Source organism: Canis lupus, chromosome 20 (genome assembly GCF_003254725.2).
Source record: "Canis lupus dingo isolate Sandy chromosome 20, ASM325472v2, whole genome shotgun sequence".
In the NCBI taxonomy this organism is placed as follows: Eukaryota; Metazoa; Chordata; class Mammalia; order Carnivora; family Canidae; genus Canis; species Canis lupus.
This window is the reverse complement of record NC_064262.1, coordinates 42,194,480-42,211,870: the sequence shown is the minus strand read 5'-3', so window position 1 is coordinate 42,211,870 and position 17,391 is coordinate 42,194,480. Positions and strand designations below refer to the sequence as shown.

Here is a 17,391-nt window from a genome sequence, read left to right as displayed (position 1 = left end):
AGAGTGCCTTGGTCTCTCCATCTGATGCAGTCAGGGATCTGAGGCCCCTTCAATTCTGACAGCCTGGGGACAAAGTTAGCTCCTGCCCGGCCATTCATTCCCAGGGTGACTCAGGTTAAGGTCATGCGCTGTTCCAGGTCTCAGTTTCTCCATCTGTGACATGGGCAGCCCTGGGCCAATGCCCCACGGTTCCCTGATTGCTGGTGGTGGTGTGAGACAATTCAGATATCCCACTGGCACCCCTGCGTGAGGGGCCACAGCAGAGCTGCCACTTCTTAAAGAGAGAAGGGGAGGACAGGGCACCCAGGCCTCTTCCAGCTCAGCCCTGCTCCTGCCCCAGTGTCCTGGTAGGCAAGCTCAGAGGGTTGGGCACAGCAGGTGGGATATTTTTGAAGGGGAGCAAGGAGGCAGGATTTCAGCATGACTCCCCTCATTTTGTCCAGGGCTCACCATGTGGGACTCATAGATTTTATAGAAGTCAATCAAAGGCCACAGACAGGAAAGAAAGAAAGAAGGAGAGAGGGGTGGGGGAAGAAAAGAAGGAAGGAACAAAAGAAAGAAGGAAAAAGGAAGGAAAGATGGCATTTATTCATGAGGCCCATGGGGTGAGGACAGAGATGCACAGCTGGTAGGGAGAGATGCCAGGCACACAGGTCTGCAGGGCCGGCAGAGGGGCTGCCGTAGGATTCTCGATGTGCTCCCCTTCTCCCCGAATCCCAGGTCGCTGGTGTTTGCACCATAAGTGGGAGATGAGCTGTCCCCAGCATGGCCTCCTGGGCTCCCTGAGAGTAAAGGGTCACAGGTTACAGCGGAAGGGGCGGAGCGAGGCAGCCAGGTGTCACCTGAGAGCCGGAGTTAGAGACGGGGAGGTGGCAACATGGGATTTGGATGCTGAGATGGGAGAGGACAACCATGCTGAGATGGGCAGAGGGGGCAGGGGTAGCAGCAGGTTTGGAAAGGAGTAGAGGTCTCACCTGGGATGAGAGGTTCAACTGGCCATGATGTGCTTCACAAATGCTGCAAAGAAGGGCAGAGCGAGTGGCAGGGGTTGAGCCCTGGGCGGCCTCGGGCAGGAGCCTAGGGTCCCAGTGCCCTCACCACCACCAGCAGCCCCCCTCCTGCTGAGCACACCTTCATAGTTGATGCAGCCATTGGAGTCTTCCTGCCCCGCCATCAGTTTCTCCACCTCATCTTCCGTTAGCCTCTCACCTGGCCAGGGAGGGAGGCTGAGTCAGCACCCCTGAAAGGTGCGAGGCGTGGAGGGCCCACGGAGCCCCTCTGGATCGTGGGTCTGCTTCCCCAGTATCCCCACTTTGGCACAACCGTCCTGGCTCACAAGGTCTTAGCCATCACCCCCGTTTCCAAGACCAGGAATATCAGTGACAAGTCAAAACAGCAGGAGGGACCTAGAGTGCTGGTGCACCCTCCAAGCCTGGGCTCTGCCCATAACAGGGCCAGCTTGGTCTTCAAGTCACCAGCACACACAGTCTTTTCAACAGGCTGCTGGGGGCTCCTTCCACCAAGAGGAGGCCAGTCCCCGCATCAGATCCCTGGAAGCTGTCCCTTTTGAGGCTAGAGGAAGGGCCCATGGGGTGGAGCTGAGGGCCCTGGGGGACAGGGTGGAGGAGACAAGGAGACAGCATCTCTGCTCTCCAGACAAGTCTGCCACTTTCCTGCCCCTGGGTTTTGTGTACTATGCTGCTCCCCACACTGGGATGGGGGGTAACCTCCTACCCTCAGCTACACACACAACCCCAGAGACCAGCCCAGGGCCAAGCACACACTAGGAGTTCAGTAAATATCTGATGCAGGGAAACATACTTTGAGCAGACATACTGAGCAAGTGCTTGATAAACATTTTCTGTACAAAATACTCCTTTGAGAAGAAGGTGCCCCTGCCAGCCAGACGATGGGGGTCAGGATGTCCGAGAGGCAGGCACCTTACCTAATGTGTCCCTGGAAACTGACCTTGAGACAGTGGACCCCACGACTGGATTGGTCCTGCGGAATGCCCTACACTGCCCCCTGCCCCGACCCTGTCCCCAGAGCCGTCCTCAACCCCTTTTGGTTCCGTGGGCTGTACCCACACACCTTCTTTTTCCCTCCCTAGATTTCTAGATTTCTAGATTCTCCACATTTCTGTCGCCTGGCACAGAGGCACCTTGACTGTGTCATTCTCTCCATTTCACAGGTGAGACACAGGCTGGGCTGGTGATGGATTGGTTTTCCCCAGGGATGCCCCCCAGAGGAGGGGTGGGAGTGCAGAGGAGGCGGCCCTCACCCAGAGTGGCCAGCACGTGGCGGAGCTCGGCGCCCATGACGGTGCCATTGCCTTCCTTGTCGAAGACCCGCAGCCCCTCCACGAAGTCCTCATAGGTGCCTGTGTCCTTGTTCTTGGAGATGTGCTGGAGCATGGGCAGGAAGGTGTCGAAGTCCATCATCTTGGTGTTAAGCTCTGTGGAGACATGGCCGAGTCCCACGCTCTGAGGGGCAGGGTGGGCACCCCCTTCCCCTGGGCCATGTAGCAAAGAGCTATCGCCCTCACACAGTCAGTCCCAGAGCACTCTGCTCCAGTTAGCCATTTACAAATCACTTCGCCATTGCCAGGCACTTTACAGCCAGCCCAGAATTGCACTGTTCACAGAATCCTTTGCTGTCCACAGGGACAGTTTGCTGCAGTGGCACCCCCCGGGCCCTGTCTAGCGCCTCTGCTCTCCTTTCGGGAAACCATCCGAGATAGTGTCATTTTCGTATAGGCGCCCTCCCCAACACACACACTCCTTGTGCTTGGTCAGGAGCCACGGGCCCCATCCCAGACCTTCTCCGGGACTTTGGAATCTGCAGAGGGGGCTTGGGCCTCACTCCTCTGTGAGGCAAAGCAGGCAGCCCTCTCTGGCAGGAGTGGTGAGGGAATCTGGCCCTGAGGCCCAGAGAGATGCCGTGGAAACCAGGAGGGGCCACTGGCAGCCGAGGCTGGGGGCCCCCTGACCGCCCTCACACCAGCACTGAGGCTACTCTGCACTATCAGTTTCCTGTGACCAGTAGCATGGGGCGGGATGGCCCAGCAACCTCATTGCTTGTTACCTTTCAGCATCACCTGAGCCCTGCCTCGGTTCCTCATCCAGATGATGGGAAGGAAGATGCCAGGAGAGCACAGAGCAGGGAGGTAACTGTGCCATCCAGAGGGCAGCCCACCCCAGCCGTCTCCCCGGGGGCCTGGCACGAATGCATACCAACCTTCCTGCTTTGGTCTCCCTAGGACACGGAGCACCTCGGCCTGTGTAGGGTTCTGGCCCAGCGCGCGCAGAACATCCCCGCACTGCCCGTACGTGATCTTCATCTCACACTTGGGCGTGCGGTCAAACAGCATGAAGGCTTCCTTGAACTCTGCCGGGAGAGGATGTGAACCGTGGGTCCTCCCAAAGTAAGCCCACCCTACACACCCCACACCGGAAGGACTCACCCCACACTGGCAGGGATCTCAGACTGGGGACCCCAGGTCCAGCCCTATAGCCCCTGGGCTCAAGACCTTTGCTTACCTTCAATCTGCTCCGGTGTAAACTCGATCTGAAAGGAGACCCCAAAGATTCTGAGTGCCTGGCTCAGAGGGTGGGGCCGGGCCTCAGCCCACCTGAGTACTCCTCAGGCACGGCCCAGGCCTCAACCTCTTGGCTGCCCCAGCCTGTCCCTATTCCAGCTTCTGCCACCCATGAGCTCCTGCTGTCTACCTTAGCACCTTCCTGCCTCCTCACTCCTCCTGACCTGTTTGAGCTAGAGGGCCTCGGGTCTGCAGGTGCCCAGACCCTGATGGCTGGTGGGCTGCATCCGGGAGAGGGTGAGAAGGCTGGCCTGGTGCCCTGAGTCCTCAGCCCAGGGTAGGCCTTACCTGATGCCCCTGGTCCTGGACGGGTGTGTCTGAAGCCAGATGATCCAACCAGACTGGCTTTGCCGCCCCCCAGCAGGTCTGGGGCTCAGTGGGCAGGACTGTTCATATGAGTGAGACGGGAGGGCTCATCTCATCGTCGGTGGGAGGGAGGTGGCAGGAGGAGCAAGGGTGAGGGTACAGGCCAGAGGGTTTCTTTCAGCATGAGAGCATATCCACAGGAGTGCGTGCGTGTATGTGTGTGATGTACGTGTGTGCATTCACACCTGTGTGTGTCTGCAAGTGCCCCTCACAGAGACCTCAAGGTGGGCACTGCCACTCACAGCCCTGCCTACACCTGGGCCTTCCGCAGCCCATGCATCCACCCCGTCCACCCGGGGCAGCCCCCACCGCAGCACAGCATGGGGGCATGGTGGCGGTGTTGAGTGTTTGGGAGGCCACATCAGAGAGCCACCTGAGGTCAGGAAGCCTCCGGGGACCCGGTTTCCCCCTCCTCATCGGATACCAGATCTATTTTTATCACTGAGTCACTCGCCTCAAGGTCAAGGTCACAGGAGGGAGCTTGGGGGAGGGGGCATGGCTGGCACCTCCCTGGGAGCCCCACCCACCTCCATGGCACACCTCTGCCACCTCGCCCGTGCTTGTCCCTTCCAGCCCTCTGACTCAACTCAGCTGTTCCCGGCCCACCAGGAAGCCTGCTGAAGTTAGGCTCCTGAGCGTCCTGGCAAAGCCCCTGCCCTTTCCTGGCCAGCCCGGGGGTGGGGGGAGAGCCAGGCGGACACACAAGGGGCTTCTCTATGCCCTCCTCTCAGAGGGGAGTCTGTGCCAGCCTCAGATGCGGTGAGACCAGACCATGCCACCATGGGCTGGGGGTAGTCAGACTGCCTGCGGGACACGAGCTTAGCCCTTGGGGGTGGTTGGCGCTCAGGGAGCCAGCTCCAGGAGGCACTTTCCAGGAACAGTTCCCAATAACCTTCGAGGAGGGCTTATTGTCCCTTGTCACATCTGAGGAAGCCATGCCTCAGAGCAGTGAACAGGATGGAGCCAGGCTGGGATCTGAACCCATGTCTTGAGGGACAATGTAGGCACCCCAGGAAGGGATCACAAACGGAAGATAGTTCTATGCAGTCGGGCTGCAGGGCTGGCTGGACACGAGGAGCCGCGCGGAGCCGGGCGGGCCCCTCAGCCAGTAGCCAGGGCAGCCGTGACCGGTGGCCAGCCAAGAACAGGGAACAGGCAGGACACGGGGTGCGTGCCACTATGCAAATGCCATCGGTGGGAGTCATGGCTCTTCCTCCCAGTTTAGACTCTGAGAAAGACTTCCTAACTGGGGAAGGGCTCTGGGTGCACTGGTCACAGCCCCAAGACCAATTTCCCGAGTGACCTACCCAGCCTTTGCCTCAGTTTCCCCACCTAAAAACTGAGGCCCACCCAGCGCTGGCCACCCTGGTAGGGGTGAGCGTGACCCAGGCTGGGCAGGGGCCTCACTTCCCCATGCTCTGCACTCTGGCCACCCTGGGGGACTTGGCATGGACATGACACTCCACAGCTGAAAAAGGAGGATCCAGCTGGCTGCCGGGATTGGGGTCTGGGCGGCTCCAGGATTCCCCACGGGTAGTGAGGTCCATGGACGAGGGCAAGGGACAGTTTCCAAAACCACCCAAAGATGTCCCTTCAGCAGCACTGGGGGAGTCCTGCCTGATGTCTGACCACCATCCCTCCCACTACAGCCGTCCTGATGCCTAAAGCGCCTCGGGGCTTGTCTGACCTCGGCACAGAAGCTTCCAGCTTTAGCTCAGTGCCCACTTTCTGGAGTCTGGCCTGCCATTGGGTAGGTCCACTCTGGGATCCACTTACCTGCCCTGTCCCTCCTGCCAAAACCCAGCTCCCATACCCACCTTGATTTTGGAGGCATCAAACTCCGCTTCCTTGGGGCGCTCGGGTTCGGGTGCAGGGGCAGGGGCTGGAGCAGGAGCAGGAGCAGGAGCTGCCTTCTGGCCTGCCTTGGCCTCGTCCTTCTTGGGGTCTGGCTTCTTGGGGGCCATGGAAGCTGTAAGTACAAAGAGGGAAGTGGAGAGAAGGAAGCAGAGAGCAGGGTAGGTGAAGCTCCTGGGCCTGGCCTTTATCCTGTCTGGACACCTCCTGACCCCAGCCCCACCCCCGCCGTGCACAATAGGGACAGAGCCATAAAAGGACATTGGCTAAGCTCAGGGGCTATTTTGGGGCCTGGGGAGGGCATTGTTCAGGCTCAGGAATGGGTAGAGGAGAGGGAGGGCTTTCCATTCCTCCCAATCACCTGTTAGGGAGAGGGAGGGGGAGCAGAGGACAGAGGCCACTGCTCACCACACACTCACCCTCGAATGCACACGCACACATGGGCACGACAACCCTCAGCAGGTCAACAAATTGAACAGCACCACGAGGCCGGACCAAGTGTGTGTTGTGGTGGGGGCAGGACCATGATTACCTAGGGGCACCTCTTGAGTTAAACTTCCCAGCTGTGCATCCAATTCCCACGTGTGTGTGTGGGGGGGGGGAGGAGTCTGTGTGTCTCTGTGGGTGACGGCCTGTGCCTGTCTCCATGTTGGCTCAGTGGGTCTGCCTCTGGGTGTTTATACGTGTGCACGTGTCTGTGTGTATCTGCGTGAGTGTGTCTGTGAGTGTTGCTTCCGTGTGTTTGTGTCTGGTGTTTATATATATCCGTGTGTGAGTGTCTGGTCATGGCTGGCAGGCAGCTGCAGCCCCATCCGGAGGGTCCCCAGGAACACCTCAAGTGGCAATAGCATGGGTGCCACTCCCCCACCCCACCCCCGAGGGCAGCCACTCAGCCCCAGTCCAGCAGCCCAGTGGTCTCCGCGGCCCCCTTCACCAGCACCCAGCTGGCCCAGTGGCTTGCTTCTCTGTTCACCCCACTTCCCATCCCCTCTTCCCCCCACTGGCCTGTGGCCCACTTTACCCACAGAGCTCAGGGCTGTTCCTCACCAGACCCTGGGACCCACTGCACCCTCTGCAGCGCGCCCTTCCTCCACTTGGCGCACTCCGGGCCACCACCCCCTCTCCCAGGAGGATCCTTGTCTGTGCCCCCCACCCCCCCACCTCCCGCCACCACCGCCCCATACTTCCTTGGGCTGACCCTGGGGTGGGGGCCCTGGGAGCGGGTCTGCATCTCTGAGGGGCCTCGGGAAGCTAAGCCAGGTTTGCCCCCTGGTGCTCACCCCCCAGGCCCAGCCCTCAGCAGACAGACGGCAGGGCCTGAGGGCAGCCAGGCTGGGCCACTGTTCGGCTAAGTGGGAGAGGTGGGAGGGCTGAGGTGGCATGAGGCCCCTCTGGGCGCAGAACTCTGAGAGTAAGGACATCTTGTGAGCACATTGGGCTCCCTTCCTCTGTGCCGGGGTGGGAAGGAGGTGCTCCTTGTTATTTTTAAGTGCCTGGAGCCTTTGATAGAAACTTCAGAGGCAATGCCCCTCCCCCCTCCAGGCCCGGAGGGAGGGGGATTCCTGGGTGTGGAGAGGGCCTGGGGCCTCAGCCTGAGGGCAGGATTGGGGGGCCTCTACCTGGAGTCCCCTAGCAGTCTTGCGGCTGAGCCCTATCACTCATCCTCCTGGAGAGGGGGACACGGTGGAGGGATGGAGCCTGGCCCCCTCCTAACTGGAGCACAGGACATTCCTCCCCTCATCTGGAGGGCAGATCACCCCACATCTGGAAATCTGACAACATCCGGTGCTGGGGTGGGGAGGGGGGAGGCAAGTTTTTCACTTTCCTTCCAGATGTTTGGCAAGAGTATTGAGGGAAAAAAGGGGTGGGGGGAGGGTCCGCAGAGACGAGCCAGAAATACCACAAGAGAACACAGCCAGAGGGGGACACACAGAGTGAGGGAGGCCTCCAGGCAGCCCCGTCGCCCAGGCCCACTGGCCCTCAGGACAACTGACTCTGGATGTCCCATGGGGACTCCAGCCACCCTCCAGCCAAGACACTACCCAATCCCCTTCATCCATCACGGGTGAAACCGAGGCCCAGGGCAGAGGCCACACTCTGGCACCCAGACTCCCGATCTCATTTCTTTCATGCACACATAACTGCCGTGCCTCAGCAACCACCCATCACCATCTCGAACAGGGGTAGGTGAGGGACATGGGCCTCCGGAGCCTCAGCCGCCAGGTCCGTGCTACAGGGTGGCCAGGCTTAGGCAGCCCATGGGAGCACACAGCGCCACCTCCTCTGTCTGGGGGAGCGGGGCGGGGGCACCTCAGTCCCCTTCCCTCATGCATGGGGGAGATGTGGTCCTGCAGAGGGGACACTGTGGACAGAGCCATCCTCTACTCCTTCCCCAAGGCTCAGATGGAGGCTGAGCTATGGCTCCTGGGAGCAACAGGGCCCCAGGGCTCACCCTGTGGGACCACTCTCAACCTAGAACTAATGCCCGGCCCCCAGCAGGGGCTCTGCAGAGACCGGCCCCCTCTCCTGCCAACAGGACAGGCTGTTGAGGCCAGAAGCAAGGCGGGGGTGGGCAGGTGGGCAGGCAGTGGGCGATAAGGTCCGGCCACAATAAGGCATGGCTCTCTCCCTCTCCCGGGTCCCGGCCTGAACTCTGTGCCCCCCAGGAATGACAGCCAGCAGGCAAGACCCAGGCAGGGCCTGGGGGGTCTGGATCCTACCCCTTTGGTTCCTTCAGCTCCACTGTCTGAGTGTGACCCCGTCTAATGCAGACTCACAAGTACTACATTCCAGAGCCCCGTCTCTCTCCAGCCAAGGGGGATGCTGGGGAAGATGTGAGCCCTGACTTCTGAGGGGCCCATGGATAGAAGCAGAAGACTCCGGGCCACACTAGCCTCCCTCTAGGTTATTTCCAGCCCCAATACCTTTGCATAAGCTGTTTCCTTCTCCTATCCCCTTGTCTGGAAGCCGGGCCCTGGCTTGCTCCTTGTCACCCTCTGGTCCCGGTGATATGTCACGTCCTCCGAGAAGCCTCCTCAGACTATCCTGGACCTGCTCCCTCTGCCTTGTCTCTCACCCTGACTCCCCATCGTTGTGCATCCTAAAATAAACCTGTTTCTTTGTTATCTAGTTTCTTACGTGGATCCCCTCCTTCCCACGGGTATCCGCTGTCATGGAGGTGTCTTTGTTCTCCCACACTTCTATGTTCCCAGAGTCTACAACAGAGCCTAGCACACAGTAGGCACGCAGGAAATGTTGGATGAGCAAAGGTCCCAAACGTCTCAATTTACTCATTTCTCACCGGGTGCCTGGGACCCATTGCCAAACCGCAGCCCCGGCATAGGGTCAAGGGAGATTAGGGAGTGAGGGGGATTTGCTGGAAGACTGGCTAGACTCACTGCAAGGGACCCCGGGGACAGCAGTGCAGCCAGCTGCTGCCACCACGTCAACCCAGGGCCTGCTCTGGGTGCCACTTCCACCCGCTGGTGGAGGTTCTTCTCAATAGCCTGAAAAGGTAGGGCGACCCCGTGGTCTCAAGGGCGACTTGACCATGAAGACCAGCCAGCAGGGGGCGTAAAAGGGATAGAAACCAGGCTTTGGCTCCAAACCCAAACCCCAGAACCCAGGATCCCCGACCCAGAACCCAGACTGCAGACCTGGAACCCAGACTCCAGACCTGGGTCTCAGAATCTGAATGCCAAACTTAGAACCTAGAATTCAAGGCCCAGAACCTGATCCCACTCTGGGAACCCAGACTTTAAAATGCAGGATGCCAAACCCAGACCTTAAATCCAGACTCCAGACCCAAGACCCTAGGCCAAGGACCAGGACTCTAAACTGGACCCAGGATCCAGGACTCAGCACCCAGGACCCAGGACAGGGGCGGCTGGCTTTCCAGACTGGCGTTGCCCTCCAGCTCTGTGTAGACAAGGGCGGGGGACAGGGGAGGGTAAGCTCTTGGCAAACAGTGGGGGTGAGTGCTTGGCAGGCCTTCCCGCTAGTGTTCCTCTGAGGGGCATGAGGAATGTCCCTCATCCTGTCAGAGCCAATCTGGGGAGCTGAGAATATGGTGGCCACGTGGAGGGGGGTGGTGGAGGGTGATGGGAGGGAGGGATGGATAAGGCCTGGCTGTCCTTTGGGCCCAGGAGCCAGAGGCAGGGAAGGAGGGTCGGGCTCTTGTGCCCCTGGCCACAGGCTCCATGGGCTGCCCTGGCCCGCCCCAGACCGCCCCTCCTGGCCCGAGGCCTCTGGGCTGGGATGCAGGCCCACACTTCCCGGAGGAGTCGAGAACGCGGCCTGGGCCAGACCCAGAGCCTTAGAAGTAGGTCAAATGTTGCTGTGCAGCAGGTCCTGGGGACCCCGTCCAGGCGTAGGCAGGCCCATGGGCGGCAGCTCACCCACCAGGGCACACATGTGTATCCACAGAGATGTGAACCCTCCGCCACATGTCAGGTGCCATAAGCACAGACCCCATGCAAGGCCCTCAGCCCCTGCCCAACCACCCAGCAGCAGGAGCTGCCCAGAGACTCTAGCCAGAGGTGGCACGAGGCAGCCACGAGGACCAGGAGGAGAGGAATTTGTGCACCATCCCACGGTCCTGGATCATTGGGTGAAAGTCTGACTCCAAGGAGGACTTCCCAGCAGCACTGCTGTGCCACCAACAGGATGTGGCCTGCTTCCCGGAGCATAGCCCCAGGCCTTGAAAGATGGGAAGGAGTGGCCAAGGGGGAGGCAGGAGTCTCCTTATGCTCTTGTGACCCGGGCTGGTCCTGGCTGCTCTGAGCCTCAGTTTCCCCATCTGTACAATGGCCAGGGGTGGGACGAGGTGACCGTCACTGCCCCCGAGCCCTGGCCCATCCTCGCCACCCCCACACCACACACAGACAACTCTGTCCTCAGCAGGCCAAATACAACCCTCAGGCCCCTCCCTCTGCCCACTGTGCTGACGGGGACCAGATGCTCCAACCTTGTGGTTCTGGGGTGGGGGTGGCAGGACCCAGCGGGCTGGCAGGCAAGCCCCGGGTTTGGCCCAGGGACCTATAATCAGCTCCTGCCCCTCTGATCCCTGCCCAGGACTGACGCTTGGGGCTGTGGTGTCCTGGCCGGCTGTGGCCACGGCCGCTATATTTGGGAGCCCAATTGAGCATAAGGGAGGGGTGGGCAGGCAAGAGCCTCTAGGGACCAGTGCCTCATGGGAGGACAGGACAGGGGACACTGTCGGCCGGGCTTGGTTCTTTACAGAAGGAAGGCGTAGTCCTGACTTTTGGGGCTCAGTCTGAAGGGCATGCTGTGTTCTCAGGGGCCTGGCCTGGGGGACATCAGTCCTGCCCTCCGAGGCTGGTCTAAAGAGGTCGATTGGAAATGTGTCCCAGAATACTGAACCCCTCATTTAGTCCAAAGAGTCAGACTGCAAGTTGGGGCCAGGCCTCCTGAGTGTGTGGGAAAGGGGTGGGGGCTGACGAGGGTGATGGGAGTGGAAAGGCTCTCAAGGGGTGAGTTCGAGTGTAGAGGAGTGTCGGGTGGGTGGGAGGGATGGGAAGAGGTGTGCCAACGTGCTGACCCAAAGAGTGGAGAAAACAGAGCCTAAGGCAAGGGTCCGAGGGATTGGGGCTAAGTCCCACCCAGTGCCCCCGCCGCCCCACCCCCCAGCATGGCCTGCGGCCTCCCTAAACTGCCCTGGACATTCCCGCCACTGGGCCAAACCCTGTACCCTCCCACGAGCAGTTTCCCAAAGAGCAAATATTTATTGTCCTTGGAAGAAAAAAAAAGAGTCCCCTTTTAGGCTCAGGGTCTGGGAGCTGCTCCTGAGGCTTGCAGGGGCTCGGTGGCAGCCCGAGGTGACCAGAAGCCCCACGAAGATGGGCCGAGGGTGCAGGAAGGTGGCTGGGACCAAGCTGGCCTCGGAGGAAGGGGGTCATGGCTGCCCCAGGCTGCAGGGTGGGGGCTCTGCCCCAGGTCCCACCTCCCCGAGGCTTCCCCAGAACAGGTCTGAGGGTGGCCGGATGCTGGCACTGCGGTGGGAGGTGTGAATGTGTGTGTAGATGTGTGACGTCTTGTGTGCGCACGTGTGTCACACGAGGCTGGAAGCCCATGTGTGTCGGAGCACGTCTGGGTGCTCCTGGCCCTGGGTGCCTGGCCATCTGTGAGACCGTTCCTCTGTTGGCACGGGGCGGGGTGGGGGCATGTGGACACAACCTCTGTTGAATGGCCAATTCAGTCAAAAAGGAGAGTAAATTTAGCAGGGGAAAAAAAAAACCCGTCGGTCGGACGAGGAGTCTGAATTGGGTGGTTGTTTGACTGGATGGACCAACTGTCTCAGGCAAACAGTCCCTGCTGGCTGGGAGGAGGACCGGGCTCCCCCCTGGGCCCGCGTGGGGAAACTGGAGACGTGGACCCCGGCTGACCAGAGATGAGACACGGGGACCGAGACAGAGACGGGGACGGATTCAAAAACAGGGTGGGGGGGGAGGGTGGCAAGGCCAGCCCGAGACACAGAGAGCATCCGGGATTGGATGCAGCCTCCCAGACCCCCCCACAGACGAGGTGTGTGTGCACACGGCCCCCCCGGCCCCCATCCTCAGCTCCGAGCCGAGGAGAAGACAGGTTTAGCCTTGCCCTCGAGCAGCCCAAAGTGGATGAGAAGGGGCACCAGACCTGGAGGCAGGAAAAGAGGGTGGGCAAGGCAGTCACGACAGAGGGGGTGGGGGCTGGAACGTGGACAGCACAGGAGACGGGGACGGCAGAGGTGGAGGTGATGGCAGGAGAGTGACGAGGATGGTGGTGATGATGGCAGAAGGGGTCATGGTGACCAGGAGGGCCTCCCTCCCTGTCCCCTTGCTGTGGTGGCCCCAGCAGACCCAGCGCTGTCCCCACCCCACTCCACCCAGCACCAGCTGTGTCCTTGCCTCCAGTGGCCACACAAACACCCTCTGTGGCCCAGGGTGTTGAACTGCATTAAAAATGGCTCAAGCCCCCAGCCAGGAATAGTTAGGGTCAATTCCAGTACCTGCCTGTGCGGATATTTATACATCGGCCCGCCTACCCTGTCTAAAACAGTGCGTGCGCGCGCACACACACACACACACACACACACACACTCAGAAATACCAGAGTCAGGCTAACCTGCTCCTGCTATGTGTCTGTGTCTGTCTGGAGATACTCACTGGGCCCTGGACACTCCCCACACCACCTGGTCTCTTTTCACCAACACCAGAGCCAACAAGAATCACACTGATGTGTGTATGTGTGTGTGCACACGTCACATGCCCTGCCCACAGGTGCCTGCACCAAGTGCAACCACATGCCCATGCACACACCTTTAAACATAAATCCTCACACAACACAGATGCCTTTGCACAAATGTTTATATGCATGTATGCATGCCTCTGCACGCACATCCACACGGTTGCACACATACATACACCATTTGAACACATATGGCCACACATTCACGTGCCTTTGCCTACACACACACCTAGCACATCACACCTCTGAGCTCACTGATGCAGGAGGAGCTCTGGGTGGGAATTAGAAGCAAAGACTAGAGAAATCAGGGAACCAGAGCAGGCCTGCCTGGTGAGGTCTGGGAGATTATGTGAGTATATGTGAGCGTGAATGTGAACGCAAATGTACGTATCCAGGTGTTTGCGACCCTTTCACTGCCTCCTCCCCGGCCCCCTGCAGGGTCATCCTCCACGCCCCTCCCTGTTCACAGAGGGAAAATAGAGGACAGAGCACAGCAGCTGGGCCTGGGGAGGTCAGCGTCCCCAGGTTTGGGGCTCGCAAGCCTTAGCATCTGTGTTATTCTTGGCGCACTCAGGCCAGATAAGCACGGGGGTCAGAGCTCGGCTCTCGTGGGAAAGGGCTCTCTGGAAGTCTCCCGACCCATTCCTTTCCCAGACCCTGGACCCCAGAGCAGGCAGGGGTGGGGGCAAAGGGAAAGAGGGGTGGCTGAGGGGCAGGCAAGTCTCCATCAGGCTGGCCTTGAGGGCTGGCAGGAACTGCATAGCAGATTCAGAGACTCCCAGATGCCCAGGAATGCAGAATGACCCCTCAAACTGGCACTGGGACACCCAAGTGCAGGGGTCGGAGCACATGGAGAGGGGCAATGAATGCCAGGCCCTCAGCTCTCTGCAACAGGGGGACTTGAGCCCCTTCTGCTCCGAGGAACCAGGGTTAATGAAGAAGCTACTTGGGGAGATGGGGAATGTTAGAGGACCTCAAAGTATCATGTCCCATCCCTAGCAGATCATCAGGGGCTGGGCCTGCAGTTAGTTATGTGTTCCCCGTCTCATCACTGACTCCTGGAGCCTCTCCCCCTCCAGAGGCCTCAGGGTACACGCTTGCACAACGGGGTAGGGGTCTTGGGTCAACTCAGAAGGCGTGCAGTCCCCCCAGCACAGTCAGATGGAGGCATGCATGGGCCTGAATCTCCTCCCTCCCCCACTTACACCAACCTTTGTCCCCAGCCTGGGTCTCAGGGCCTTGCGGAAGGCTGGGGCTTGTCTGGAGCTTGGAGCTCAGAGCCCTGTCAATAAGGGAACAATCAGCTGGAATTCTGCTCCAACACAGGGCTCATCCAAGGCTGCAGATAAGCGAGGAGGAGCTGGGGGTTTTCTTTGACCCGGGGAGCCTAGTCTGACAGCAAGCCCCATCTCTGAAGAGGGGCCCTTGCCTTCAGGAGTTCTGGCCCTGGAGGGAATAAGCTGGCCCCTCCTGCAGCCCACCCCTGTCTGCATGCTCCCAGCCCAAGCCCAACTCTAAATCATCACGGTAGCGGTCTGGGATCCACAGAGAGGAATCATTGATCGCGGCTGCCAAGAGTCCTTGCCATCTCCGGCCCTGCACACCTGACCTTGGGGTCCAGAGAAAGGATATGCCAGTCGCCCCACCCCCGTGGCCCCAGTGAGAACAGCAGCCACAAGGGCAGCTTGGTTGGCCTGTGCTGGAGGACTGGGGTGCACCCTCCCTACAGCCCCCCACCTCCCAGGCATCAGCCTCCCCTTGGAGAGTTGGGCTCCAGTCACCTCCAGCTTGCCCCTCGGGGTGGGGTTTGAGATTTTCACTCCCTCCTGAAGAGGCAGAGGAGCCCCAGAGACCCAGGGCAGGAAGGGGCTGCTTATGTACCTACGTACCTGACTTTGGGCAGCCCTCCCTGGGCCCAACCAGCTCCCAGGGCCCTCCCACTCTGGGGAGGTCTCTAATTTATGCTTAGCCACTCCTGTTATCTCTGGTCCCCAAATGGGCGCCTTCAGCCTCTTCCATAGCCAACAGGGCCCTGGGTGTTGGGAAGACCTGGGGTACCTGATCTGGATGAGCTTGGTGACCCTTGGCACACCGTTGCCCCTCTCTGGACACCGCTCTCCCACACACAGTTTTATAAACTTCCCCAAGTGTTTCCCCTTTCTGGCCAGTTCAGCCAACGTCCACGGCGCCTCTGGGCCAGGCTCCGTGCCGGGCGCTGGATAGCTGGACAGACACGGTCCCGGGCCCAGCCCGAGATGTTCCCAGTGTCATTGCCAGCTCATTGCTTCACCCGGCTGTGTTCTCTGAGGCATGAGAGGAAACTGAGGCCCAGAGAAATGGCCCAGCTGTCCTCAAATGGCCCAGCCTGACCAAGGACCACCCACATAGAGCATCCCTCCAATCCAAGCAGGGCTCAGTATTAGGACCTAGGGGTCCCTGACCCGAGGTCTCTCCACCACACCCCCCACTCCCCCCACCCGCCCCAGCCAGGACCTAGTGTCTGAGCTAACCCCCTTCCCTCTGCCTCTTCCTTCCTGGCCCCCTGGCCCTTCAAACCGCAGGGCCCAGCCGGCCTCTGGAACGCGTGCCCAGGACCTCGGTGATATTTTGAGTTTAAGAAAACTTTGCAGTCGGCAGGAGCTCTTAAAAGTTATAAATAGCAGCAGCGGGAGCCCATGCTGGGAGAGGCGGAAACACGTGTCAAACACGCCTGGGAGGGGGGTATTCCAAGGCACAGACACCCCCACCCCCAGGGACCCACCAGGCTTCAGGGGATTTTACAACCACTGGAGCGGGAAGTCACACCCCACCCGGAAGGCGTCTGGGAAAGGAGACTCCATTCTCGCACCACCACCCCCACTAGGGTCCCAAGAGGTTGGCCAGGTTGCCCAAGCATGTGGGGACGCTGTTGAAAGGCATCTGGGCTGGGAGGGCTTGTTCCTACGCTGCCCCTCCCACCACCAGGTCCCCCCTCTGTTGCCGGGCATAGGAACCCTAGGGCTGAGAGGAGTTGGGGAGCATGTGCGCAGTAACCCTAGCCAACTACGGTGTGGGGTGGGGTGGGGGCAGGTCAGCCTGGAGTGAAGAAGGGACCACTCCAAGGTCACGCGGGAGCTGGGTAGCTTTCGGACCCTCTAGCCTTGATTCTTCCCACTGAACAAACGCTTTTCTCAACTGCCCTTCAATGTTCACGGGCAGCAACCACTACTCCGAAGTACAGGTCAGGAAACGGAGGCACATCTGAGACCATCCCCACCCCACCCCCACCCCAGCAGATCTGGGGGCAGCAGCCAGACCTGGCATCCAGGCACTCCGAACCTCAGGGAGCCCCAAAGGGTTTATGGGGCTCCCGATGAATGGGCCTGTTGAGCTCAGAGGGGGCTGGGCCCAAGTAAACATGACTGGGTCTGAGCTGCCATTCTACCTCTGCCCCCTTCCCCAGGACCCAGGACCAAAATACAACTTCCTGTCCCGGAGCTGAGGGCTAGACTTGCCCCTCAGAGCCCTGGGCTGGGGCTCACTGCAGGAACACAGGCTGGCCTGCACCGGCGGCCCACAAGGGGAGAGGGGACTTCAGGGTTTCAGATCCACAGGTCTGCATCCGAACCCCGAGTGCCTGGGTGCTTGACAGAGCCCCTTCGAACCCTGGACCGTCCATCTATCAATGGCAGATCAGGAAACCAAGGCCAGGAGCAGGAAGGGGACCCACAGGTCAGGGCAGAAGAGGCCCCAGCTTCCCTGGCCAGTGAGGGTAGGAACAGCGGAAAGAGCAAGGATGTGGGGAGGGGCTCAGAGAAGGGAGAAGCTGGTGAGCGGAGAGTCGGGCTTAACAGAGGGCAGAAGAGCTCCTTCCCCTTGGACACTTGTCCTGTGGCCTGTAAAACAGAAGTGCGGTCCCCCACTGGTGCTGGTTACAGAATGGCCTCTCCACTGGCGGGGGGGAGGCCGGGGGACTTGGAGCTGCGTGCCTGGGAGCAGCCCAGCGCCAGGGGGGAAGGGGGCAGGAACCCCATAAATGCTTGTCACCGCTTTGCTCCAAGCACCCCCCCATCCAGGCCAGCCCAGTCTACTCCCTCAGCCTCATTCATCTCTCCCACCTGGAGGCCAAGCTCTCTGCCTCCCTTTCCAGCCTCTGAACAAACGAACTAGAAAGTCCTTTGGAAACTGCATCATGTGGTACCCACCCTAGGAGCCTAGAAGACCTGGGGAAGGGTTGCCCCCTTCCGCCCTGGGGATGGGGGCCCCTAGGAACGTGCCCTGGCTGCGGGTGGGGGGTTGGTTTGGGGCCAGCCGCCTCACGTGCTGGGCGCTGGGGGCTCCGGCTGGAA

At 60.2% G+C, this 17,391-nt stretch overlaps 1 protein-coding gene across 9 annotated transcripts; it reads right to left on the bottom strand.

Moving 5' to 3' along the window:
- Positions 1 to 569: 569 nt before the first annotated feature.
- MYL3 (myosin light chain 3) lies at positions 570 to 6,047 on the bottom strand. Of its 9 annotated transcripts, none has more exons than XM_049098299.1 (7): positions 5,782 to 6,047; positions 3,540 to 3,567; positions 3,238 to 3,387; positions 2,282 to 2,455; positions 1,132 to 1,209; positions 975 to 1,017; positions 570 to 773 (listed from the first exon to the last, which is right to left on the bottom strand). In XM_049098299.1, the coding sequence occupies exons 1-6, from the start codon at positions 5,926 to 5,928 to the stop codon at positions 989 to 991; spliced, it is 606 nt and encodes a 201-aa protein (XP_048954256.1). In that variant the 5' UTR covers positions 5,929 to 6,047; the 3' UTR covers positions 570 to 773; positions 975 to 988. The 9 variants fall into 9 exon arrangements, with proteins under 9 accessions (XP_048954256.1, XP_048954260.1, XP_048954254.1 ...); XM_049098303.1 differs by having other exon boundaries at positions 5,778 to 5,995; XM_025458300.3 differs by having other exon boundaries at positions 676 to 782.
- Positions 6,048 to 17,391: the final 11,344 nt, after the last annotated feature.

Excerpts from the sequence above, each read along its gene's own strand:
- MYL3 (XM_049098297.1), bottom strand. The coding sequence starts at position 5,928 with ATGGCCCCCAAGAAGCCAGACCCCAAGAAGGACGAGGCCAAGGCAGGC. Across the intron at positions 2,456-3,237 it reads AGGGAGACCAAAGCAGGAAG|AGCTTAACACCAAGATGATG; the intron begins GTTGGTATGCAT and ends ATGTCTCCACAG. Across the intron at positions 783-1,101 it reads CAGGAGGGGGGCTGCTGGTG|GGAGCCCAGGAGGCCATGCT; the intron begins GTGGTGAGGGCA and ends CTTTACTCTCAG.